The sequence below is a fragment of the Saimiri boliviensis genome, chromosome 7 (genome assembly GCF_048565385.1).
Source record: "Saimiri boliviensis isolate mSaiBol1 chromosome 7, mSaiBol1.pri, whole genome shotgun sequence".
Taxonomy (NCBI): domain Eukaryota; kingdom Metazoa; phylum Chordata; class Mammalia; order Primates; family Cebidae; genus Saimiri; species Saimiri boliviensis.
In genome coordinates this window covers 111,023,053-111,050,753 of record NC_133455.1, presented here as the reverse complement: position 1 = coordinate 111,050,753, position 27,701 = coordinate 111,023,053, and the positions used below count along the sequence as shown (strand labels likewise).

Here is a 27,701-nt window from a genome sequence, read left to right as displayed (position 1 = left end):
TTATGATAAATAGATGTGATTGGTTGCCATTTGTGTTCTTTTGCAGAACTCTGATAAGAAAAGTGTTCAATTTGTATTTAAGCAAACAGTGAACGACGTTTGCAATCAACTAAAAATTCGTCTATCGAATTAGGGCTGAAAATTACTGTTAAAGAGTGTTGCAGTATGTCTGGTGGCTCCCTTTTCAGGACTAGGGCTTTCTCATGGAGTACAGTATGTTCATATTTACCTATATAACTAATCTGTTAACGGTTTTTGAAAAACCTTTCAAATTATTTGAATAATCTTCATATTTTCATTTAACCTATATGACTCTAATTTTTTTTTCTGAGGAAATCATTTGGTTTTTGAGTTGTTTTTTCTTAATGTAAGAAAAATTGTATTTTTTTTACAAGTACCTTCAAACTGAATCTTTTATGCACCAAAGTTGGTTTTGAAAAGGAAAATAAAATCACTTTCTTGCTTGGTAAGCAAGAAGCCATATCGATTTTTTTTAACTTACAGAAATGGAAATATGTGTAACTTGTTAGTATTGTATTAAACAAATGTTGCATAGAGATAATAGAACATTGCTTGTAAATAATTCAGCAGATTTGTAATATATTTTTATATTTTGAAATGTACTGTAGATGTTTTTCTAGAGGCATGAAAGTTAAATGTATATATTATGGTAGAAATAATATTGAAGGATATTGTAATTCACTAGTGCTGCCAGAGGAATTGTTAATAAAAGCACCTTCTTTAACAATAAATGTCTTTCGCAGACTTAAGGGACTATGTACTACTGTTAATATCTAAGAACAAAACAAATTGAACATCCTTCCAGAAAGTCTTTGAGGGAGGACCTATACCCATAATAGAATTATGGCACTCATTTCTGACAGTGATCATGAAATCAATTATTTCCTTACTGTTGGAAGGACATATTGTAAAGTATGTGGTTATATGCAGTGAAACTGCAGAAAATACTCCTGATTGAGGAGTTTTCACTTTACTACAGTGATATAAAAACCAGCAGTTTTTACACTAAATTTTTTAAAGAAATAATAGACAAAAATATAGAATTAAACCTTTGGTTCCAAAATGGGAAAGGTTTCATGATACATAAATCATTTCTCATTTGCTTTACAAAATTAAAAAATGTAAAAATTATGAGAGACTTTATTCGTTAGCAGTGGGGTAAAGAGCTATATACATGAAATGAGTCTTATAAAATTAAATGACGTGCAAATAAAAGCACTGCTAGTATAAGACATTCTGGAATGGTTGTTTAATAAGGGTATTATCCATTTGATCTATAGCAATGTGATTTTATTTTTTAAAAGAAAAGCAGTGTTTTTTTTTGTTTGTTTTCTTTTGCTTAAGCACTTCATCAATTGCTTTATTCTGTATCTGCGAAGTAATCTGCAATCTTTTTTGTTCTTTTTAAAATTTGATTTGTTATAAAATTGCCAAATAGAAGTGTTTCAGATACATAGTTTGTACCTGTATTTTTATTTTATTGCCTCATGTTCTTGTAAGTCATTCTTAATTGACCAATGATTGTAGACCTTGCTTGAGTATTTTTTCTAATAAAACAAAGCAAATCACATATAGCTTCAAATTGTAACAATTTAATTTAATTTTAAAATGACACCTGAAAAGGTACATCTGATATTTTCTAAAGAGCACAGTAAAAAAGTTTTTTTCATTGTGTAGAAATACTTAGATGTCAAAACCAGGTTTCCTGATTCTTGATTAACTACTGAGTATTCATTTTGCTGGTTATCTGATGATAGTTTGATACTGTTGATTAACACACCAAAAAGAATATGGAATTGAAATGAGCTAACTTTATAACTTGTATGTATACATATATACACATAACATCCAATTATGATTGGGTAATAAGTGTGAAAATTTTAATTTGTGGTTTTCATTTATTAATGTCTACCCATCTGTACTGTTCCTCCTACCTTCTAATGACATATTTGTAATATGACACCTGAAATAAGTCTGTTGTCCAGAATTTATATATTGTTCAGCATCAAGCAAACTACAGCTCATAAGCATACGCATTTATATGTTTATTTTCTATGCCTGCTTTCTCCCTGCATTGGCAGAATTGAGTGGTGAGACCTTAGGTCCTGCAAGCCCCAAATTATTACTACAGGTTGACAATCCCTAATCCAAAAATCTGGAAAAAAAAAAAAAGCTCCAAATCCAAAACTTTCTGAGTTCTGACATCATTCCGCAAGTGGAAAATTCCACCCCAGACCTCATGTGACTGGTCATAGTCAAAACGTAATTACAACTTTGTTTCATGCATAAAATTATTAAAACTGTTGTATAAAATTACCTTCAGTCTATATGTATAAGGTGTATATGAGATATAAATGAACTTTATGTTTAGTCTTGGATCTCAGTTCTTGAGTCTTATGTATATGCAAATACTCAAAAATTTGAAAGAATCAAAAATCTGAAATACTTCTGGTCCCAAGCATTTCGGATAAGGGATACTCAGCCTGTCTCTAGTCCTTTAAGAAAAAAGTTTTGGTTCCTTTGTCTAGCTGACAGAAAGATTGGAAACATAAACCTAGACTGTACAACTTGCATTTTAATGTGATAATGTTCATCTTGGTAATAAGCCAGCACATTAAATTTTAGTGGAAATGGTTTAATATATTTTACAGTAAACATTGCCATATCAGGTACCTACAACAAATGGTGGTTTTTGGAAACTTTTACATTGTTTTTTTTTAATAGTTATTAATAGTCCTTCATTTCATCAGTTGTGTTTCTGTATTTATTTTACTAAGAACTAAATGAGATTTTGTACATCAGATTGTGTTTGAACTATAAGGCACATCTGCTTTATCTAAAAAATCTTGAGGTGGAAAATAGTTTAAAATTTAAAATTTTTTATATTTCTAATAAACTTTTTATATATAAATGTTACCGAAAGTTCTAATAAACTTTTTACATGTAAATGTTACCTAAAAATACTCTACTAAAAATCTTTGCATTTTAAAAAATGCTCCACTAAAAATCTTTGGTATTTTTAGTGGAGCATTTTTTAAACTAGTGTAAAATTTAAAATTTCTTATTTCTAATAAACTTTTTATACATAAATGTTACCTAAAGTGGACACACATTACTTGTGATTTACATGAAAGGAAATTAAAGATTGACAGTAATTATCTCTCAAGGAATATTATTTGTTTTACTAATTGAAAACATTAATAATTATGTCAGTAAATCTTCAACTTTAGTGCTTTTTTCCCTCTTTTACACATGAATAAAATGTTTTACATATGGTAATACTCTAAAAAAGATAGAATTTGCCACAGTTGTTTAAAGCATTTGTATTTTTCTTTGAATTCTTAATTCATGGTGAACAGATGTTCGATTATATTTTTAAAATACTTAGAGAGTTTTCTTTTTAGTCACAGCTTAAACCTTTAATACCTCTGCATAAGTTCTCGAAAAGAACTTAAATTCTTAGTTTAAGTAGACTTTTGATATGAAAACCGATAATGTATGTCTGTGTAACAAAGCCTGTTGGGGACAGGTCTACTAGGAGACAGTGTGCTTATAAAAAAGGAGTTAAATCATGTGTCATTTGAATTTTTTTTTTTTTTTTTTGAGATAAGTGGTACATTTTGTGGGTTTTAGTTAAAACATATTTCTCTATTCTTAAAAAACAAAACAAAACAAAAAGGATGTATATTCAGCCAGCCACGGTGGCTCACGCCTGTAATCTCAGCATTTTGGGAGGCAGAGGCGGGTGGATCACAAGGTCAGGAGATCAAGACCATCCTGGCCAACATGGTGAAACCCTGTCTCTACTAAAAATACAAAAATTAGCTGGCGGTGGTAGTGAGCACCTGTAATCCCAGCTTTGTGGGAATCTGAGGCAGGAGAATCACTTGAACCCAGGAGGCAGAGGATGCAGTGAGCCAAGATCACACCACTGCACTCCAGCCTTGTGATACTCTGTCTCAAAAAAGGGAGGGGGGAGGGAATGTATATTTACAAAAGGAAAACAATTGTTAGAAAATTCCCTGTGTACATAGTTTGTTTTTAAATTAAGGAATCTTGTGACCTAATGTAGGACATTGTGCAGTTCTAGCACTGCAGCTTTAATAAATACGTTTGCTGATTTTTTTAAACATTACAATATTTTTAAAATTTAAAGGTTATGAGGCTCTGTAGCTTTAAACTGTATTATAGTTGTAAAATATATTTTTTATCTGAAAAATGACGTTGCATAATTTATTTATTGAATCAAGTTTGCCTGGTGTAACACATGATTCTGTGAATCTGAAAATTAGGAAGGATTTGTAAGCAGGTTATAGCAGGAATTGCAACCCAGATTTTTTTTTCTAGGTCAGTATTATTTTCACTATACCAAACTGCTGCTCACAGAGTGAGAACATGAATATACACTGTGATACCACTATAAAGTGGTGTCCAGTGTTTCTGCCACAGCCAGTCCCTAGCACAATCATCCATGGCACAAAATAGTCTCTAAAATATTTGTTAAATGAGTATCATAGGTGAGTAATTTTTATAGTACAATAGTTTAGAAAATTACAGTGATGAACAGTAGTAGGATTGAAGTGACCTGGCTTAAGCCACATTCTGTGATGTCAGATACCTTTTCATAAGAACCGTATGTACCAGATGCAGTGGCTCTTGCCTGTAATCCCAACTACTTGGAGGGTAAGCAGGGAGGATTGCTTGAGGCCAGGAGTTTGAGGACACAGTGAGGATCTCCACCTTGCCTTTTTACTTTTTAAGATGGAGTCTTGCTCTGTTGCCAAGGCTGGAGTACAGTGTCGCGATCTCGGCTCACTGCATGTGGCCTCCGGCTTCCAGGTTGAAGTGATTCTTATACCTCAGCCTCCCAGGTAGCTGGGACTACAGGTGTGTGCCACCATGCCCAGCTAATTTTTGTATTTTGTAGTAAAGATGGGGTTTCGCCATGTTGGCCAGGCTGGGCTTGAACTCCTTACCTCAAGTAAGTCTCCTGCCTCAACCTCCCACAGTGCTGGGATTACAAGCATGAGCCACTGTGTCTGACGCACCCACCCCCGCCCACCTCTTTAAAAAACAATAGCAAAAAAATGACCTAATAAAAGGAACTATGCTTCAGTTTGTTTAAGCATTCTTAGTGTGCAGGGTTATTGATGTCATATTTTTACATATTTGGATGTCATATTTTGGCTTATTCAATTTTTAAAAATGCTCGTTTCTTTTTGTTTTTTTTTTTTGAGATGGAATATCTGTTGCCCAGGCTGCAGTGCAGTGGCTTGGTCTCGCCTCACTGCAACCTCCACTTCCCTGGTTCAATCAGTTCTCCTGCCTCAGCCTCCCAAGTAGCAGGGATTACAGGAGCTCACCCTCATGCCGGGCTAATTTTTGTGTTTTTAATACAGATGGGATTTTACCATGTTGGCCAGGCTGGTCTTGAACTCTTTACCTCGTGATCCACCCTCCCTAGCCTCCCAAAGTGCTGGGATTACAGACAGGAGCCACTGTGCCCAGACAAAAATTCTATTTTATGATACAAATAACATTTATTTATTTATTTATTTATTTATTTATTTATTTTTGAGACGGAGTTTCGCTCTTGTTACCCAGGCTGGAGTGCAATGGCGCGATCTCGGCTCACCACAACCTCCGCCTCCTGGGTTCAGGCAATTCTCCTGCCTCAGCCTCCCGAGTAGCTGGGATTACAGGCACGTGCCACTATGCCCAGCTAATTTTTTGTATTTTTAGTAGAGACGGGGTTTCACCATGTTGACCAGGATGGTCTCGATCTCTTGACCTCGTGATCCACCCGCCTCTGCCTCCCAAAGTGCTGGGATTACAGGCTTGAGCCACCGCACTCGGCCACAAATAACAATTATTTTTTGAGACAAATTCTTACTCTGTTGCTCAGGCAGTAGTGCAGGGGTGGGACTGTAGCTCACTGCAGCTTCAAACACTTTGGATTCAAGTGATCCTGTGGTCTTGGCATCCTGAGTAGCTAGGTCTTCAGGCAGGCACCACCATACTGGCTACCTTCTTTTATGTATTGCCCAGGCTTGGTCTTCAACTCCTGGGATTACAGGTGTGAGCCACTAAACTTGGCCCGACATTTTTTTAAAAAACTAGTTTGAAGGAGTTATCCAATTTTGATTTCTTGTTTTTTGAGATGTTGTCTCTCTGTTGCTAAGGCTGGAGCCCAGTGGTGTGATCTCAGCTCACTGCAATCTCCACCTCTTGGGTTCAAGCATTTCTGCTGCCTTAGCCTCCCGAGTAGCTGGGATTACAGGCGTGCGCCACCACGCTTTTTAGTAGAGACAGGGTCTCACCATGTTGGCCAAGCTGGTCTCGAACTCCTGACCTCATCATCTGCCACCTCAGCCTCCCGAGCTGCTGCGATTACAGGTGTAAGCCAACACACCTGGCTGGTCTTCTCCCCTACCCACTCCTCTTCCCTCCTTTTTCCTTCTTTCTCGTCTTACTCTTACCCAGGCCGGAGTGCAGTGGCACGATCTTGGCTCACTGCAACCTCTGCTTCCTAGGTTCAAGCGATTCTCCTGCCTCTCCTCCCGAGTTGGGATTACAGGCATGTTTCACCATGCCCAGCTGATTTTTGTATTTTTAGTAGAGCATGAGTTTTGCCAGGATGGTCTTGAACTCCTGACCTCAGGTGGTTCACCTCCCTCAGCCTCTCAAAGTGCTGGGATTACAGGTGTGAGCCACCACGCCTGGCCTGGTTCCTTTATTTGAGTGTTTTTCCTTCATTCTAGAGCATTGCTGCCCTCAGAGAACTTTTTCCTCTACAGTGTTCATAGGCTTCTGCTAAAAAAAATTACTACTTTTTACAAGACCTGCAAGTTTATTATGAAATTGCAGTGGACTTACATATTTCTGTTGAAAGCTTTCACAAATTTATATTTGGATGCCCCGTGGGTCTTGTGTATACGTAATCATTACATTTTGGGGACCCCTTTTTTGTTAGAAAAATACAGTATTTTTAGAGAAAGGTGTGTAGCTAGGAGATAGTAATAGACTGTGAAACTGTGATCGCTTGCTCTTGAGAGCTGGGCTCGGTTGAAGTAACTTAGCATAGACATCATTGAGCTTTGCAGGTGAATGGGTTATAAGGTTCCCAGCTTGTGTCCTCTTGAATTTCATTAATTAAAAGAGAGCCTAATTATTTTTTTTAGTGCCCATGTAGCAAATGTCAGTCTTTGTAGAAATTAGTTTGTTTAAATTTCGGTCTCTTGTTTTCATATGTGGCTTCCCCAAATCTGAAAGATGTGATTTCTTTTTAAATGTAACTTCAGAAGTCAGCAGTTTTTTCAGAATTTGTCCTAAGGATCAATAGTATTTTTTAAAGTAACTTTTTATATTAAGTTATAATGACCAGATCGAAGAATTTATAAATACAGAAAGTAGGAACAAAATGGAAGTCTTTAAAGTAACCACAGCTTCCTGGTCTCCCGATTAATATTTTTTGTGTTTGCTTTTTAAAATTGTTACACATTCAGTTCTGTGATTTGACATGTTTTTTTGAGACAGCCTTGCTCAGTCTCCCAGGCTGGAGTGCAGTGCTGTGATGGCTTGCTGTACCCTCCGCCTCCTGGGTTCACAGAATTTGTACCTCAGCCTCCCAGGTAGCTGGGACTACAGTCATGGATTTCACCTTTTTTACTCGGGGCATTCACATAGATCTTTCTTTCTTTTTTTTTTTTTGAAGACAGTCTGTCACCCAGGCTGGAGTGCAGTAGCATGAATATGACTCACTGCAGCCTCCACCTCCCTCATTTAAGTGATTCTTGTGCCTCAGCCTCCAAAATGGCTAGGTTTACAGGCATGTGCCACCACGCCCAGCTAATTTTTGTATTTTTGGTAGAGATGAGGTTTCATCATGTTGGCCAGGCTGGTCTTGAACTCCTGACCTCAGGTGATCAGCGTTCAGCCCGCTTTGGCCTCCCAAAGTGCTAAGATTACAGGCGTGAGCCACCATGCCTGGCCTGAAAATATACTTTGAATGATATTTGTATACTTTGATTTCTTGGAAGACATTGTTAACTGACTTAAAGAATTTTGTTCATTGTAAGTTGTGAGTTATGTGCATTATAAGTTTTCGCATTGCCAAAATGTTTTCCTTAGGAGGTGTTACCAATGTAAATTTCCATCAACTGAGTGTGAATATTGTTGCTCATGCTGTGTTGATACTTAAATAATTTTCTGGTCAGTCTAACGTGGGCAAGTGGCATAAGTATCTTTCAAACCATTTAAGTTGTACAGTTAGATGAGCTTTGATTGATGTATATGTAATCACAAAAGAACATTTCCATCACCTTTCATAGGTTCCACCATGCTTCCTTTCTTCCATCCTCAGCTCCAGGCAACCACTGATCTGCGTGGCACTACAGTGGTTGCATTTTCTAGAATTTTATATAAATGGAATCATACAGTGTGTACCCTTTGGTGTATGTTTTCCAGCATAAGTGATTTTGAAAGGCATAATACTGTAATAAATATCTGCATTTTTTACTTCTCTAGTGATATTGAACATATTTTTTCTGTAGTTTTTTATTTATACTTGAAGTGGATATTGGAGATGCTAAAAATTATCTAAACTCTCTGACTTCAGATTGCCCTTTAAGATTTACTAAATAAATAAAAAAGACTTCTTGTTCTAGAGTATGGTTGGGCAGCATTAAAGACAGTAAGGCAGTTTAATAAAATGAATTTTTGACGGTTTAATTGGTTTCAATTTATATCTGTTTTTTAAAGGTATATTGCTTATGATGAGGGTCTTCATGTTTTCACGTGCTTGAGACATTAAAACAAGTATAATTTGTTGCTGTTTAGTAGCAATAATATTAAGTCAACTTTTAGCCTCCAAAATAAAAATCATATTAATACAAGGCAAAAATCTTACAGGACTTAGAAATACATTTAAAGACTTTTCCAAAAAGACAATCCTCAAACTACCCAAATGGTTTAAAGTGAAATATACACAGAAAAATATACCCATTCAGTATCAGGTATTGCAAATTGTAAGGCCCTGCTCTAGATGCTGCAGATTTAGCAGTGAAGAAAACTAACATCTTTGATCTCACAGATCTTAGAATTGTGTGTATGGGAGATGGCAGACAGTATGCAAGTGAGTGAGACATATGGTATAAATGCTATGAAGAAAGCATGGGGAGAGGGATGGGGAAGTGAATTTGTGATAGAAATTAAATAGGGTGCTTGGTAAGTAAGGCCTTACTGAGCAAAGCCCTGAAGGAGCCGAGTGAGAAACCATGCAGGTACCTGAGAGTAGAGAATCCTCATCTAAGAGAACAGCAAATATTAAGCCCCCTGAAGCAAGAGCATTCATTAAAATGCTTTATACTTGCTGTTCTCTTATACTGTCCCAAGTATGATTCCAGGTGCTGGAGATGCTGCACTGAACAAAACGATAAAAAATAATCCCACCTTTTTAGATCTTAACACTTCATCATGCTTGGTGTGTTTGTAAAGCTGAGGTTGATGTGAAGAGATTTGAGGAGATGGAAAGCCTTAGGAGGGATTTTTGTTTGGAGACAGAGTCTTGCTCTTATCACCCAGCCTGGAGTGCAGTGGCATGATCTCAGCCCACTGCAACCTCTGTCTCCTGGGTTCATGCAGTTCTCCTGCCTCAGCTCTCCGATAGCTAGGATTACAGGCGCCCACTGCTGCATTCGGCTAATTTTTGTATTTTTAGTACAGACAGGGTTTTGCCATGTTGGCCAGGCCAGCCTCTAACTCCTGACCTGTGATTCACCTGCCTTGGCCTCTCAAAGTGCTGGGATTACAGGTGGGAGCCACTGCACCCAGCTGAGGGTGGCGAGGAAAGAAAGATTTTCATCTGAAGTACCTCTGAAGAATTAACTAATAGGAGCAAAGGTAGAAATGGGAAGAACAGTTAAAAGGCTCTTTAAAAAATCAGTGACTTGAACCAGAATGAATGATGATAAATAGTGGTTGGTTTTGCTGTGAACCTAAAACTTTATAAAGAACAAAGTTCATTAAAAAAGCGATTGGGATTTGAATTTTCGTTTGAAGGTAGATTTGTTGATAGTGTGGTTTAGCATGACAGAGTCAGGGTGGACTCCAGTGTTTTTGGCTTAAACTACTGGTAGGATGGAACTGCTGTGAGAGAGTGATGGCAAGGACTGCAGTGTGGAGCAGGTTTGGGGAGGGATGAGTTTCCGAATTCAGCTTTAACATCTTGTGATTGGGATGTTTATTAGACATCCAAGTGAGGGGTGTCATGAGTCAGAGATTTATAATGGAAACGATGTCAGGAACGCTGAAGATGCAATGTATTTTTGCAATCTGTGGTAAGTCATTACGCATGCATAAAGGTAAGTTTATCATTTCACCTCCAGTGAACAGTTCATTAACTGGGTGTCAGCTTGAGCAAGAGCAGGACACTCGACACTTGAGCTGCAAGCAGTAGGGATTTAATCTTAGACCTAGTAGAAATGTACTTTTGATAAGCTTATCAACTGCCAAGTGGTGGTCAGGAATGATTGGTACATGGTCCAAGTTGCTGGTGATTAAAAAAAAAAAAAAACTATCAGGAACGGAAAGAAGACTGCTTAGCTTTAAATGCCAGTTTAAATAAACCATTTGCCAGGTCCAGTGGGTCATGCCTGTAATCCCAGCACTTTGGGAGGCCGAGACGACTGGATCACTTGAGGTCAGGAGTTTGAGACCAGCCTGGCCAACATGGTGAAACGCTGTCTCTACTAAAAAATACAAAAAGTAGCCAGACATGGTGGCTTGTGCCCGTAATCCCAGCTATGCGGGAGGCTGAGGCAAGAAGAGCACTTGAACCCAGGACACGGAGGTTGCAGTGAGCTAGATCACGTCACTGCACTCCAGCCTGGGCGAGCAGCGTGGGATAGGGAGTGTTACCATTATCAGTTGGAATAATACCACTAGTGAACGTTTATCCAACACCAAGTGCTAGACTCTTCTAAATTACCTTAGGTATATTAATTTGTTTACTCCTCCTGAAAAATCTGTGAGGCTTGTATTCTGTTGTCCTCATTTTATGGTGGGAGAGTCAAGTGTAGAGATGTGATATGACATTCTTTTTGTACTTTTATTTTTATTTTTATTTATTGCACTTTAGGTTTGGGGGTACATGTGAAGAACATCTAAGATTGTTACATAGATAAACTTGTGGCACTGTGATTGCTGCCTTCGATATGACATTCTTGAGATCACATTTGGAATAGTCTTTAGGAGTTTGTGGATGATATCCCAGCGGAAGTGATTTTGCAAATGATGTAGGAAGAATAAAATTTGTAAGAGGAAACAGCAAGTGCAAAAAAAAAAAATACAAAAGTTTACTACAATTTTATGAATTTTTAGTACCCAGCATATACTTGGGATAAAAATGAGTGAGGTGTTCTGTTCACACCTTCCAGATTTGGGCATAGGAAGAGCATAGTGACATGAGCATCATTTCTCTACAGTGTGGAGTGCCCTGTTGGAGGTACGCCTGGAGTAATGTGCAAGCACTTGTCCCAGCTCTGGAGCATTTGGGCAGGCTCCCCTCAGAGGTGATCTTTCAAGTAAAACATGAGACTCAGTGACAGAGAAAGGAGGGGAGGATGGAGGCATTTAAGATGGGGATTTCTGTGTGCTGTGGAGTAGAACAACAGCCTTAGGTTTAGGTGATGGCCAGGAGTGGTGGGAGCTAAGTCTGAAGAGGTAGGCAGGACCAGTTGTTGAGGGCTTCTATTCCATGAACTAGAACTTGGCTTTATGTGACAGATTTACTGATAAGATAACTGTTTTGATGTACCTATGTAAGCGGTGATGGGGAGATTAGCCCAAAGGCTGCTGCTATGCCGTGCTCACAGTGAGGGAAAAACAAAATAAATTACTTTTCAAAAATATTCAAGACTTACTGAAAAGTAAGATTTGAAAATATTAGAATTCATTGCTGGGGGAAGTTGTGTGTGTGTGTGTGTGTGTGTGTGTGTGTGTGTGTGTGTGTGTGTGTGTGTTTTCAGTTCTTAAAGTATGTTACCCATATGGGTATGATGGGCTACTTTAACTTAGGAAGGTGGTGGCCTTTCTAGCAATGTGTTGGTCCTGTAGTACCCATACATGTTTTCTTTTTGTGTGGGATGTAAAAGATTTAGAATGATTACTAGAATAAATTTCCCATTTTATCTTCATAAGAAGTAATAAAAACATCTTTAAAACACGAAAAAATAGTCTTGCCATTATGTATGTCATATTCAAACTGGTAGAGAGGTCCAGCCTACACGTATTTCTAAATTGGGGGAAAACTGGCTCATTAACGTGGGACTGAGCCAACAATTTTTTTTTCCTCCATCATGATGGTTTATTTTGTGACATTGTGCAGATCGTATAGGAACTTAGTAATATAGGGGATATTTCCTGAAATAGAGAATGACATTTGGCATAGAGAGTTAGTTGATATTTATCTTATTTTTAAATCTTCTCCCACCCCTAATTCAAAAAGGATTCATGATATAGGAAGATAACTTTTTTTTTTTTTTTTGAGGGAGTCTTGCTCTGTTGCCAGGCTGGAGTGCAGTGGCGTGATCGCCACTCACTGCAACTTCTGCCTCAGCCTCCTGAGTAGCTGGGACTACAGGTGTGGGCCTAGCTAATTTTTGTATTTTTAGTAGAGATAGGGTTTCACCATTTTGGCCACAATGGTCTTAATCTCTTGACCTTGTGATCTGCCTGCCTCGGCCTCCCAGAGTGCTGGGATTACAGGCAAGAACCACTGCACTCAGCTACACAAGACAACATTATTTAAAAATGAATAGAAATAAGACAGGAAAACTTTTCAAGTAAGGCACAGCTGGAGTGATCTTCACGAAATGTGTGCTCTTAAATTTTATATGCTTATCAGAGGTTGGCCATAAACTTGTTAGCTTTAAGCTAGCTTATGAAAGAATGCAAGAAGATGTTGCAAGATTCGTGGTATTTATAACTGGATAGTAAGCATTTAGAATTAGCTGGACAATGGGCCAGGGGAATTTGTTTAGCCTTCACATTTAGTCCTTATAGTTAGTATATGAAATGTGGGTTTTACTGTTTCTGTTTTACAAATCAGTTGCTTAGGTAACTAGTCCAAGACATACAACCAGCAAGTGACTGAGCCTGGAGTTGGAACCAGTTCTACCTGACTGTAAATCCAGAAATCTTACTATTGTGCCACTTTGATGAATGGTTAATTATTTGAATGTATTTTGCAAGCCTGTGTTCAAAGAATAATCATCATTGACAGAAAATATATTAATCAGTGTCATACATCTTAACCAAGTTTTGCTCATCTCTCTGCATGCTTCCAAACTATTTTCAGTTGTTATGTAACTGATTGCCTAGGGATTGAAATGTCTTTTAGTTTATGACAAGCAACAAGATAAATATGTTGCAAAATCATTAAAAATATTTCACCTTCACGGATTCCTTCTCTACTACTCTTTTGTCCTTTATATAGACCTGAGTTTCTCACCTATATCATTATCCTTCTCTCTGAGAAACTTCTTTTAATATTTCTTGCAAGGCAAGTCTACTGGCAACACGTTCCCTCAAGTTTTGTTAGAGAAGTTCTTTATTTCTCCATAATTTTTGAAGAATAATTTCACAGGATACAGGATTCTAGATTGGTGAAATTAATCCTTTTTAAATTTAAAATTTTTATTTTTAAAATTTTTTTAAAGAGATGGGGTTTCTCCATGTTGGTCAGGCTGGTCTCGAACTCCCTGCCTCAGGTGATCCGCCCACCTTGGCCTCCCAAAGTGCTGGGATTACAGGTGTGAGCCACTGCGCCTAGCAAAATTGATCCTTTTAACGTGCATTTCAGAATCACTGAAAATGATTGTAAGAGGTGTAGTGATAACACACAAAGCTTGGAAGCAGGTGTAAAATCTTCAGTGAATATGAATGATGGGGAGTGAGCAGGAAGATGGTTGTAAATGCTAATTCCGAGCAGATTTGTGACTTTAGGCCAAGTCACTTAGCCACTCAGGTGTCTGTTTCCTCATGTGTGTAATGATGAGTGAAGACCCATTTTTTAAACCTGAAAACCTGGACTGTAATAGGTATTGGAGGAAGCAAGAGTGGGTCGGGAAGGGAAAGACGGGGGATTTCCTTCTAGTGCCATGATTACCTCTGCACATTATTTACCTCTGGCATCAGTTTAATAAACTCTTTGATCCAGGATTTTCTTCAGTGGCAAAGTCACAAAATTATCAACAAAGTCAAAAGACTACTTGCCAAAATCGTAAATACTTTTCTGTTTTTATAACCAGCTGTTGTATCCCATGTGAAATTTGTCTATATTATTTGGTCTTTGCCATAATGTTATATTTTAGCAGCTCTTTACTAAATTAAGTGAATATAAAAGACTACCATAAATAGCTGTTTTTAAGAATAATTTGATCATTCTTTATGCAAATATAGCATGATGAAAGTAGAAAGTCGTGGTTGTAATTCTGCATATTAAGCTTAAACTGTGGGACATTTACTATATTTTTATGTAAATAATTCTAATGGGTATAAAGTCTTTTGGGTGTTAAGGATATTCTTTTTTTTTTTTTTTTTTTTTTTTTTTTTGAGACAGACTTTCCCTCTTGTTGCCCAGGCTGGAGTGCAGTGACATGATCTCAGCTCACTGCAGCCTCCACCTCCCAGGTTCAAGCAATTCTCCTGCCTCAGCCTCCTGAGTGGCTGGGACTACAGGTGCACACCACCATGCCCAGCTAATTTTTGTATTTTTAGTAGAGACGGCGTTTCGCCATGTTGACCAGGATGGTCTCGATCTCCTGACCTTGTGATCTGCCTGCCTTGGTCTCCCAAAGTGCTGGGATTACAGGCACGAGCCACTGCACCCAGCCCTAACTGTAGCTTTGTACCAATTGACTACTCTCTCTATCCCAACCTTCCCCCTACCCCGCTGTCTTCTGGTAACCACTATTCTACTTCGTACTTCCGTGAGAACAACTTTTAAGATTCCACACATGAGTGAGATCATTCAGTATTTGCCTTTCTGTGCTGGCTTACTTCATTTAATGTAATTTCCTCTAGATTCATTCATGTTGTCACAAATGACAAGATCTCATTCATTTCTTTTTATGGCTGACTGATATTCCTTTGTTGTTTTCTTCATCCATTTATCCATTGATGGACATTTAGTTTGATTTCATATCTTGGCTATTGTGAATATCCTGCAATAAACATAGCCATGCAGATATCTGCATACTAATTTCATTTCCTTTGGCTATTTACCCAGTAGTGGGATTGCCGAATATGTGGTAGTTCTAAGTTTTTGAAGAGTCTTCATATTGTTTTCTATAATGGCTGTACTAATTTACATTCCCACCAGCAGTGTGTAAGTGTTCCCTTTTCATGTCCTCACCAGTACTTGTTATAGTTCACCTTTTTGATAGTTACTATTCTGTCTGGAGTGGGGTGATATCTCAGTTGTAGTTTTGATTTGCATTTCCCTGGTGATTAGCAATGTGAGCATTTTTTCATATTATCGGTTGGCCATTGTATATCTTTTGAGAAAAGCCTATTCATGTCTTTTGCCGAGTTTTAAATCAGGTTATATATTTTTTTTCTTGCTGAGATGTTTGAGTTCCTTATATATTTTGAATAATTAACCCCTTCTCAGGTGTATAGTTCGTCAATATATTAGCCCATTCTGTAGGTTGTCCCTTTTCCTCTGTTGATAGTTTTCTTTGCTGTGGAGAAACTTCTTAGTTTGGCATAATCCCACTTATCTATATTTGCTTTTGTTACCTATGCCTTCGATGTTTTATTTAAAAAAATCTTTCATGCAAATGGACTAAAAAAATAAAAATAAATCCTTGTCTTGATCAATGTGATGGAACTTTCCCTTTATGTTTTCTTCTAGTAGTTTCATTGTTTTAGATCTTACATTTAAGTCTTAAATCCATTTTATTTTATTTTTTTAATATGGTGAGAGATTGGGGTCTAATTCCATTCTTCTGCATGCTTCCCACATATTTTGTTGAACAATTTGAGTGCTAGTTATAGATATGACTCCCAGCTTGTATCTTGCAATATACAGTGACCACTTTCACAACATTTAATATAAATACAGCACATAACTAGTGAGTACTTCTTGTTCAGATTTCTCTTTCTCATCCTAATGACCTTTATAGCTGTTTCCCCTTTATTTTTTTGAGACAGGGTCTCGCTCTGTCACTCACGCCAGAGTGCAGTGGTACGATCTCTGGTCACTACAACCTCTGCCTCCTAGGTTCATCCGATTCTCGTGCCTCAGCTTCCTGAGTAGCTAGGACTACAGGCGCGTGCCACCACTCCCAGCTAATTTTTGTATTTTCAGTAGAGAGGTGTTTCACCATGCTGCTCAGGCTGGTCTCGAACTCCTGATCTCAAATGATCCACCCACCTCAGCCTCCCAAAGTGCTGGGACTACAACCATGAGCCACCGCCTCTGACCTATAGCTGTTTTCAAAATGAGGACCTAATCAAGGAGCAAGTGGCATATTTACTTATTGTATCTCTTTAAATCTCCTTTAATTTATCTAGACAGTTTCTTAGACTAATTATTTATTTGTCTTTTATGACATTGACAGTTTTTTAAGTATCCAGGTCAGTTGTTTTACAGAATATCCCTCAATTTAGTTTGGTCCAAGAGGCACGTGATATCAAGTTTGCCCAGTTATTGTTGGTGCTAATTTGATCATTTGGTAAGCTGTTTTCTTCCATGATTCTCTATATCCTGTTCTCCATCAAACTTTCATCCAATGGTTTTGTTTTTTCTTTAACCCTGACATACATAGAGGATTTTTGGACGTCCAGTGGTTTTAATAGCCATTGATAGTTATAGTCTGAATCAGTTGCTATTTTTATGGTTATAAATGGTGATTTTCTGTCATCTTTCTCTACTTACTTGTTGGCGTGCTTTCATCTTCCTTTCCCTCTTTCTTTCTGACATGTTCCCCTTAGTTTTTTGAGCACTTCTCTTGTGGCACAGGTTTTTCTAGGCTTACTGGATACTTTCCCTCTTCATTTTTATACCTTCTCTGATGATTTCCAAGGAATCTTGACTTCTTCTTAAGGGAGAAGAGTATGTAGAAGCCAATATTTACATCTGGGTATAGAACATGTCCACCCTTCCAAAAAGTGTTCCTATCTCCCATTCCAGTCTATCCCTCACCCCTAACTCCCAACAAGCTCTCATCTCCCATCACTACAGATTAAACTCATTTCTAGAGTTTTGTGTAATTGGGATCCAGTGTTGGGTACTCTTCTGTGTCAGGCATTTTTTGTTCAGCATGTTCTGATATTCATCTATTTTTTTTTTTTAATCAGTATTGCTGCATAGTATTCTGTTGTATGGATAAACCACAATTCTTATGTATTGGACATTTGGGTGTTCAGTTTTTGAGTATTATGAGTAAAGCTTCCATGAACATTTGTGTATAAATCTTTGTGTGGACATATATTTTTATTTCTGCAGGGTAGATACCTAGGTGTGGAATTGCTGGGTCATATGGTTACTGTAAGTATTTTTTGTTTGTTTGTTTTTGAGACAAGGTCTTGCTCTGCCAGCCAGAGTGGTGCAGAGTGAAGTGATGCAATCCCAGCTCACTGCAGACTTGCACTCCGGAGCTCAAGCAATGCTTCCACCTTAGTTCACTGAGTAGTGGGACCCACAGGCACATGCCACTATGCCTGGCTAAACAAAAAGGAATTTTATTTTTGCAAAGACAGAATCTCACTATGTTACTTTGGCTGGTCTTGAACTCCTGGGCTCAAGTGATCCTCCTGCCTTGGCCTCCCAAAGCGTTGGGATTACAGGCATGAGTCACCATGCCTGGCTGGCCTGCATTTTTGATTTAACCATTCTAACTAGTGTTAATATTGTCTCATTGTGTATTTATTTTGTATTTCCCCAATGACTAGTGAGGTAGTGCCTCTTGTTATATGTTCATTGGCCATTAGCATGCCTTTTTGAAGTTTATGTTCAAATCTTTTGCTTATTTTAAAATTAGCTTTTCAAAAGTTATAATGGTTTACTATATGTTTTCTGGATGCAAATATACACTTTCTTTTTGGTCAGGTCTATCTTATCTGTCTGTCTATCTGTCTATCTGCTTTGCTTTTTCATTTTCTTTACAGTGTCCTGAAAGGCAAAACTTTTTGAATATTTTGAAGCCCAGCTTTTTCTTCATGGTTTATATTTTTTGTGTCTTGTCTAAAAACATTTTTGCCTACCTCAGCTTCATAAAGATTTTCCTTTATGTTTTCTTCTAAAGTTTTATAACTTTAGCTTTTGTATTTAGGTCTTTGATCCATTTCAAGTTAACTTTTGTGTGTGGCATGAGGTAAAGGTTGGGGTTTCTACATTCTTTTTTTTCTTTTTGAAACCAGGTATCGCTTTGTTGCCCAGGGTGGAGGGCAGTGGTGCATTCATGGCTTAACTGCAGCTTCTACTTCCTGGGCAATCCTCTTGCTGCCGCCTTTTGAGTAGCTGGACTACAGGTGTGTACCACCACACCTGGCTAATTTTTTAAAAGTATTTGTAGAGACAGGGTTTCCTTATTTTGCCCAGGCTGGTCTTGAACTGGACTCAAGCAGTCCCTTCCGCATTGATCTTCCAAAGTCCTAAAGTGCTGAGATACAGACGTGAGCCATAGGCCAACCTTTAACATTTCATTTTTATTTTTTGGTTTATTTTTTCTGTTTCTCTACCCGATTGTTCCAGCACCATCAGTTGAAAAGGCTATCCTTTCTCCATTGAATTACTTTAACCCAGTTGTCAAAAATCAGTTGATCATGTATTCAGCCACTTCTTTGTTTTTTTTTTTTTTTTTTTTTTTTGTTGTTGTTTTGTTTTTTTTGTTTTTTTTGAGACAGAGTTTCATTCTTGCTACCCAGGCTGGAGTGCAATGGTGCAATCTCAGCTTAAATGTGGTGTGAATGGGAAGAATGAATACAAATAGGCATGGAGAGCCAAGATGGAGAGGGAATGAAAATGAGTTAATGTTTATATTGAATTAATATGTGACCACATGTTTGTGGAAGAGGTTTATGGAAATGGTTTTTGGTTTGTGGAGAAATTTTTCTGTAAAGAGGTATTGGAAATACCTCTGTCACAGCTGTGAATTACTAAGGAAATTAAGAAAAAATGTAACTGACATTTAAAATTTTAATTTTGCTGCTTTGTTTCTACCTAGGAAGCAGAAAGCATCTCCTGTTACCACTCTTATCCCCAAGGAAGGGCCCAGCATTGTGTCTTAAAGGTTTGAGCAGTTGTACAACCTGTTTTTACCTCTCAGCCCCAATGGAAAAAGTGTTGGGTTTTGTGTTTCAAGCCCACAGTGGGGCCCAAGGTGGATGACACAGAGAATAAGAGGATGGGGAGGCAGGGTTGGTTGAAGGCTTATTCTTGGAAGACACTCTCTTGATGGTGGGAAGGGTGGTGAAGACCTGTATCCACTGGCCTGCAGCCCCCAAAATCGTGTGTATGAAAATGACTGTTAGAAGCCTGTGGAGGCTGGACATGGAGGGCCTCGGTTTTCAGGATGTTTCTGAATATCTCTCTATAGAGCCTGAGATAAGAAGAGGAAAGGATAGCTGGGACTGCAGCTCAGAGGCCCCTGACATGATGTTGGGCAGTGCTTGTAGTATCTTCAGCTGCAGAAGAAACAATGGTAACCATGACATCCACCGCAATCCCCTATTTTCCAAGAGTGATGTAACTCCCCGAATTCTTATATGATCCTGGACAACAGTTGGGATGAACTTATCCCAAATAACAAGAGGGAAAACCCCTTCTTTTAAACCATGTTAAATGAAATGTTCCATTAACCCTACTAGCTAAGGGTAGGTTGGGACCAAAGTTAATTTGACTAATAAAAATAAGAAATGAAACATTATCTTATTACCAAATATCATGAAGTAAATTCATACCTATTCAGGTTTGTATAATTAAAACCTATGGGAGTCTGGACTAGTGTGTTATCTTCTTCCAGGAAGGAAAAAAACCCACCACCACCACCACCTATGGGAGTCAAATGAAAACTGTTTTGCAAATGATGCCTTCCAAAGCACTTTGCTTTTGAAGTATTTTTTTAAATGATTAATTTCTCTCATTCCCTCTCTAATTAAGAAAAGAAATCCCGTCCACAAATATGTAACATATTCATTAATGTTCAGCCTTATAGTAAAACCAGATTACTCCGACCTCTTTTTGGAACTCTATCTCTTTTTTTTGAGATAGAGTCTCACTCTGTTGCCCAGGCTGGAGTACAGAGGCATCGTCTCAGCTCGCTGCAACTTCTGCCTCCTGGGTTCAAGTGATTCTCCCAACTCAACCTCCTAAGTAGCTGGGATTACAAGTGTACACCACCACGCCTAGCTAATGTTGGTATTTTTAGTAGAGACGGCATTTCATCATGTTGGCCAGGCTGGTCTCAAACTCCTGTCCTGGTGTGATCCACCACCTCAGCCTCCCAAAGTGTTGAGATTACAGGCATGAGTCACTGCAACCGGCCAGAAATCTGTCTTTTGATAGAGGGGCTCTCTGTCATATTCATTCGCCAGGTAATGGCAAGTGACCTGGCTGAATGACCCCTGCCAGAGATGTATTTGGGTAATTTATTTATTTACTTATTTGCACTTTTATAGCACTTGTTATACTCCTTATAAAGTTGAAGATCTTCACATATTTTGGCATATGGGTTATGTAGGGATTCTTGCTTCTTCCTTCTGAAGAGGTATGAGTTTTTAGTATTTAGCTCTATGATTATTTAGCTAGTGGAGAGACACCATATTGGATTTGTTTCTGTTCTTCCAGCATTTTCTACCCTTTTCTGCTTTTTTTTTTTTAAAATTATTTTTTAAGAAAACACAGTGATATTTGTTGATGATAAAGATAACGCTATAATATACTTCTGCAGCTTTGAGCACGCTCTTCCTTCTGCTACTCTCCACAATCTTTCCTTCTGGATACCTGGCCTTGATCATTCATTCTCCTGATCTTGGCTTGAGTGTCACTTCTTCAGAACAACCTTCCTTGGTGCCCTGTTGTCTAGGTTAGTCCCCAGTGGCTCAGGTTGACGTCCTGTGGCATCAGAGTACCTATCATGTTTGTTTCTATCTGTGTCAAAAGTCTGAGCTGAAGGGAAAGCCCCACTGGGCAGAAACATATTAGGCATGACTCTTCCCAGACAATGTGGAGGCTGTTGGGCTTTGGGTCAGCATCCTGGCATGGTACAGTAAGCATGGCCTCTTCATTAGACTCTAAGTGCCGTGAAGCCAACGGCCTGTTTCTCTTGGCCTCCCCACTTCCCTTTCCCGTGTTTGTGTTGTCTGGCACTCAGTTGGCATAAAGCAAACTGAAGTAAACTTGCAAATAAATGATAATTTCACTGCTATTCTTGCCTTTTACTAGGGAGACTTTCAAAACGCAGGTTTCAGTTACCACCATGGCAGATATTTTTTGACTCATAAGACAAAGCTGGATATAGGTGTGACCTGGCTGTTTTTCATAAACTTGGGATGCAATTTGATTCTTAGCTCCTTGCATGTGGTAAGTTCGCTGATGAGGTAATTGGAGCTCACCTCCCTTATCCCTTGAGCGAAGAGAATAATGCTGTTGAGAATCTTGACAATTAGTTGCTGTGGGGAGAAAAGCCAATTGTGTCTAACTGGTGTTCGGGTTTTACTAGGGTAGAATGTATTTTGGCGTCACTTGAGTATCTAAAGAACTGTCTACTTCTAGATAATGGGATCATCTAGGAATTTAGTCAAAGTATGTTCAGCATGGTCTGGGGGCTTATTAGAAAGACAGAATCTCAAACACCGCTTCAGACTTACTGACCCAGAATATGCTTTGCTTTTGTTTTAGTTTTCGTTTTAGGCAATGTCTCACTCTGTTGCCTAGGCTGGGATGCAATGGCACAATCATAGCTTACTTAGCCACAATCTCCCAGGCTCAAGCGATACTCCCACCTCAGCCTCCTGAGTAGCTGGAACTACAGGAATGCGCTACCATGGCCAGTTAATTTTTACAAAGTTTTTAGTAGCGGTGAGGTCTTCCTATGTTGCCCAGGCAAACTCCTGGCCTCGAGGGTTCCTCCCACCTTGCCTGCAGAATGTGCCTTTTAACAATATTCCCAAGTGATTAATGTGTACCTTAAAGTTTGAGAGGCACTGCTTTAGTATATTGATTATATCATAGGCAATTGAGGGTCCCTAAGGAGAACTGTTTGTAAATATTCATTCATTCATTTATTCGTCTACAAAGTAAATATTTTTTAAGCATGTAATTTTTATTAGGCATGAGTAGTACTGGTCATAATACTAACAAGCATAATACAAGAAGAGTAATATAATGAGCCAGGCATTTTACACAGGATATTATTTCTTTTTATTTATTTATTTATTTATTTTGAGATGGAGTTTCGCTCGTTACCCAGACTGGAGTGCAATGGCGCGATCTCAGCTCACTGCAACCTCTGCCTCCTGGGTTCAGGCAATTCTCCTGCCTCAGCCTCCTGAGTAGCTGGGATTACAGGCACACACCACCATGCCCAGCTATTGTTTTGTATTTTTAGTAGAGACAGGGTTTCACCATGTTGACCAGGATGTTCCCCATCTCTTGACCTCGTGATCCACCTGCCTTGGCCTCCCAAAGTGCTGGGATTACAGGCGTGAGCCACCGTGCCCGGCCAGATATTGTTATCTTCAAAGATCTTATACTTTGAATTTCTTGATAAGCACACAGCTCATTTTTGGTGTATGTATAAAAAAGTGAAACATGATCTGTTAACTTAAGCTCCATGCTAAGGCCTCAAATGGAAAGGAAGTAGAGAGGAGAAAGCAGAAACTTCTATGAAAAAATGTTAATGCTTTTGTGTCCATACCAGATACAATAAATGGAACAAAATACCCATTTGCCTTACAATCTTTTTGTGGAGGAGTTAAAGTTATTTCAAAACAGTGCATCTGAAAAGTCCCTTGAGAACTTTACATTTCTCAATGTTTTGCAGAAAATCTTTGGTTTGACCTCAAAATCTCAGTGGTAATGTCAGGTGAAAGTCAGGATAGAGAGCAATGTGATATGTGATATATGCATCTGTATGACTATGAGCTGGTCGCTAATTTCTCTGGCTCTCAGCATGTGTCATTCACTAGGAGGTAAATAGAAAACGCTGCTTTGGATGCATCTCTGTGGAGTGAGGCAGGATAACGCTTTTTATTACCAATCACAAATCAACTTTCTTTGTGTCCTCAGAATGCTGCCTGAGGTCCGGCTCTGTGTCTTCACCTTCTTGTTTGCCTGGAGAGATTCCAGCTACAGGCAACTGATGCAAGGAAATGCCTTTGATTTCTACTCCAGAGTACTGGGACATGCATTTTGCTGGGCAGTAAACACAGTGTTGACAGTTACAGTCATATTTTCCAATGCTGCAAGAAAGAGCATTTATGATTTTAGCACCAAAAACCCAATGAGATTTTCTTATTAGCCTTATTATAAAAAAGACAAAAAAGAAAGAGAAAACTATTACAAAGTATCAGCCAGTTCAGGTGAAGCTTATTGCTAATTCTAATAGTTTTAAAGCTAAAGCTAAGGAATTGCGGTATCTAAATGTAGCTTTGTAGGACTGCCATAGGTTGCACGAGCTTGCTTTCTGTTTGTGAAGGAAAACTTGCCTGTTGAAGAAATGTGGCACACATGCTGTAATATAACAGGAGGGGAAGGCTTTTTGTGCCAAGAAATCATTCACGTGAGCTGGGATCCTTTTAACAAATCTGGTGGCAAGCTCTTTCTAAAAACTTGAATGAAGAAGGCGATAATCTGAAATTGTGTTCATGGCAACCACCTTCAGCCTTTCACATGGAGTTCGCAGAGCCTGTCTAAAAGCACAAATTCAGCCCTCGCCGTTCTGCTTTTGTGCAGCCAAATGGTGCACAAAGACTGCTTCTCTGGCTAATTGGAGTAGCTTCCAGGGGGTGGTGATGGTTTTCACATTTATAGCAAGTTCTAGATCTGACTAGAGACGCAGCACGCCCCCAAAAATGAATCGTGAGTACTTCTGGGGTGGAGTTAACCAACCAGTGCCTCTCAGAGTAATGTTCAAGTTCAGAACTGCAAGGGCAGACAGTTCAAGGAGGGGAACAAGCTCCTTCAGAGTTTTTTTTCTCTCCCTGCAACCAAGGACTGACCTTTTTCCTTTATCACATTTGGCTCCATACCTTTTTCTTAAGTAGTGGCCCCATTTGCAAATTATGTTTTACTTACGATATTTTTATATTGCTGGAAACTCAAAAGCTTTCTGCCTTCAACTCCCTGAGACTGGGTAAAATTCCACCCTTCTTCATATTTGCAAGTCTGTTTCCTCTTTGAAAGGAAAAAACACACTGTTTTCATCTCAGCTCTGTGTATTTGACCTTCCATATTACTGATGATTTGAGAAATAAAAAAGGAATTGCTGCCCCTGCATTCTTTTCCCAGTTTGAGTCCTTTCTCAGTTAGTGAGGCCCCTTTGACCTTGACCTCTGGAGAGAATTCAGCAAAGGCAAGAACTGGGCCAAGAATTAAATTGGATCAGACTTCTGAATAGTGTCCAAAACACTATACTGGGGCTTCTATCATCCTGAATAAGGACCGCAAAATGACCCCTAAAATTTACTGTCCTCGCCAGCATAAGCATGATAGGAAATACGGGGGATGTTACTACTTTTTGCTTCCTTTTAAATAAGTATAATATCCCAAAATTACTATAATAATAATTTTGAGACGGAGTCTCACTCTGTTGCCCAGTCTGGAGTGCAGTGGCACAATCTCTGCTCATTGCAACCTCTGTCTCCCAGGTTCAATTAATTCTCATACCTCAGCCTTCCGAATAGCTGGGATTACAGGCACACACCACCACACCCAGCTAATTTTTGTATTTTTGGTAGAGATGGGGTTTCACCATGTTGGCCAGACTGGTCTGAAACTCCTGGCCTCGAGTGATTCACACATCTCAGCCTCCCAAAATCCCAAAGTGCTGGGATTACAGGCGTGAGTCACCGGTTCCAGCCTCAATGGTGACTTTTGAAAACATCTTGTTAGTGGCATGTTCTGTCAGACGTTCCCTCAGCACTTCAAAAGAGTAATAATAGTTTTGTGTTTTGAGTGTAAATGTGGTTTCAGTTGTGTTGCCGACACTTTCCTGCTGTTGTGAGCAGTGATGTGGAAATCATGCATGGCTAAATGAGCCCATCGCTTAATTAAAAATAGCATCTAAAAAAAGAAAAAACGGCGAGGAGGAAAATAGCATCTAGGTACTTCACCTGGTACATCTATGTTCTAGAGATGTTTACTTACTGGAATTTTTTTTAAAACAAAAATGTTATTTATATTTTTATTTGAAATATCTGTACCAGAACCTTGTCTTGAAACTATTAAAAACATCAATGTTAAAACATACATTCTAGAACTGACTATCCTTATCAGGATAAATGAAGACGAGAAATAATAGCAATTAATAGTGAAAACAAAACCTTATGATTTGTAGTTGCTACATATGTAATAAATTTTGCTGTGTTGTATGCTGTTTAATATAAAACCTAACCCCTAGCTCTGCTTAATAGTAGCTAACTCCTTGTAAAACCTATCTTATCTATCTCCTCACATTCTCAGCAAAGTTCCCAAGCATCTCAAGACTTCTATTTTTCTTGCTGACCAGTTGCAAGGTCACAGGGCAAGATAACACCCAAAGAATATACAATGGTTTCTCAAAATGCCATTTTTCAAATGTAACATACATCACAAAACATGTTACAAATTAATTAATTGTTCTTTGTTCTGGCTTTAGTAAATGTAAGCTGCTAAGTCTTCCCAGATGTACCCCATTTTCTTTCTCCTTTGCTCAGCCTTAGGGTGCTAATCCGCTGAGCTGTTGGCCACCTTAATAAAATCCTCCTGTTTCACCCATTGGTCTCTCTGGTCTCCTGAATATTCTGCCACATAAATAACTCTGAAAGGTGCTAAGTTCACAGGCAATGCCTTAATAAATTCAACAATTATGAAGTTTTACCCAACGTCTTTAAAATGTTGCAGATACAACTATTTAGCACAAATACAATGACCATGAGCTTATTTCAGCAACTGCTTTTATCTGAGCAACTCTTTTCACTCCGCCAGAATAGACTTGATTACATTTTCCACAAGTTATTCAATGGTGTATTAAAATTGAATCTGAACACTTTTCCCCCCATCCAGTTCTATTTTAAATAACACTTCTTTATGTTCATTTGTGTGGCAAAATATAAAAACAAGCAAAATACAGAGATCAGCAAATCTACATTTTCATCCAGGTGAAGTGAAATTTAAGTTTTTTTTTAAATTTAATTTTTTTGGAAAAATTTAATTTTTAAAGAAATTCACCAGATACGTGGGGTTTTTTGTTTGTTTGTTTGTTTGTTTGTTTGTTTGTATTTTTAGTAGAGACAGGCTTTCACCATGTTGATCAGGCTGGTCTCAAATTCCTGACCTCAAATAATGCACCTGCCTCAGCCTCCCAAAGTGCTGAGATTGTAAGTGTGAGCCACCGTACCCAGCAGATATGTATTTTGAATGTGTATTTTTGTATTAGATCAGTGATACCAGCCAGTATGATATAGTGTCTCAAGGATATTTGCAGATATGTGGGGGCAATTTTGGTTGTCTTAATACCTACAATTGCACTCATGCTTAGTTTTCTAGCATCAAGGATGCTGGGTGACTTTTACTTGTCCTACCTTAAATGCCAACAGGGCTTAAACTTTATCAGAAAATGAGAGTAATTATGTTTTTGTAAATGCCTGTTTATTGAACATAGCTCAAACTTTAATAAGCTCTTTTTGATAGAATAAAGAGCTTTCATTTTCACATTTAAATTTCTTTCATACAAAATTTTTGTCGATAACACTAAGTATTTCAATTAGGCAGGAACATCTGAGTTCCTAACTTTTGAGCTTACTGTGTTTTGTTTGAAAATCATGTAATTTGGCAGGACTATGGAACTGTTGTGTAAGATTTCACCGCGTGAAATACAAGTTGAGCAGTTTTAGTCACACTAAAAATGAAACTGGGTGACAGATCATTCTCACTGTACTTTCTTGGCTTCAAAAGATTTTCTGTGAAACTTCACAGGGACTTGCTCTCATATCATATGCTTTTGTTAGAGCAGTGTGGTTGGCCAGTAATTGAGTAACACTTAATGCCAGATCGGCACTTTTCATCAGGAGGTGCAGTCGTGTTTTATTTATCATCGTATTTCCTCATTAAGTTTAATTTTTAAACCAGTGATTAGTTTCTGCTTTTACAGATGATTATCTCACTAGAAAAAAAAATTTTAAATTTTAAACAAAAAGTATCCAAAACGTACAATAAGCCTTAATCTTAAAGAATACTCATGTCATGTGTTAACTTGTCTGCTTATTGCTGCACAGCTTTCTTTGGCTTTCTGACAAGAGCCAGTGCTGAGCAGAAGCATTTGAGCCTCATCTGGCATTTGATGAACTTGATTAATGTGTGCTATGGTAAGTCGACTCCCCTGCATAATTTTATGAGAGAGGCCATGTGCAAGTCAAGAAAAAGGCTCGTGCAGAATTACTACCTACTCAATGCTTAACTATATGCTAGAGAT

General features: G+C 38.3%; 1 protein-coding gene and 1 long non-coding RNA gene across 3 annotated transcripts in view; both read left to right on the top strand.

The window, feature by feature from the left end:
* Positions 1–2,399, top strand: part of AEBP2 (AE binding protein 2) — a 79,910-nt gene extending 77,511 nt beyond the window's left edge. For both annotated transcript variants that reach the window (XM_039461748.2, XM_039461747.2), the window contains one exon: positions 47–2,399. In XM_039461748.2, coding sequence (XP_039317682.1) covers positions 47–92 — 46 coding nt within the window. In that variant the 3' untranslated portion in view covers positions 93–2,399. The remainder of the gene's footprint in view (positions 1–46) is intronic.
* Positions 2,400–3,054: 655 nt separating this feature from the next.
* On the top strand, positions 3,055–26,355 carry LOC141585186 (uncharacterized). The gene is made up of 2 exons (XR_012518575.1): positions 3,055–17,575; positions 19,254–26,355. It is a non-coding gene; the product is annotated as an uncharacterized LOC141585186 (long non-coding RNA).
* The last annotated feature ends 1,346 nt before the right edge of the window (positions 26,356–27,701 follow it).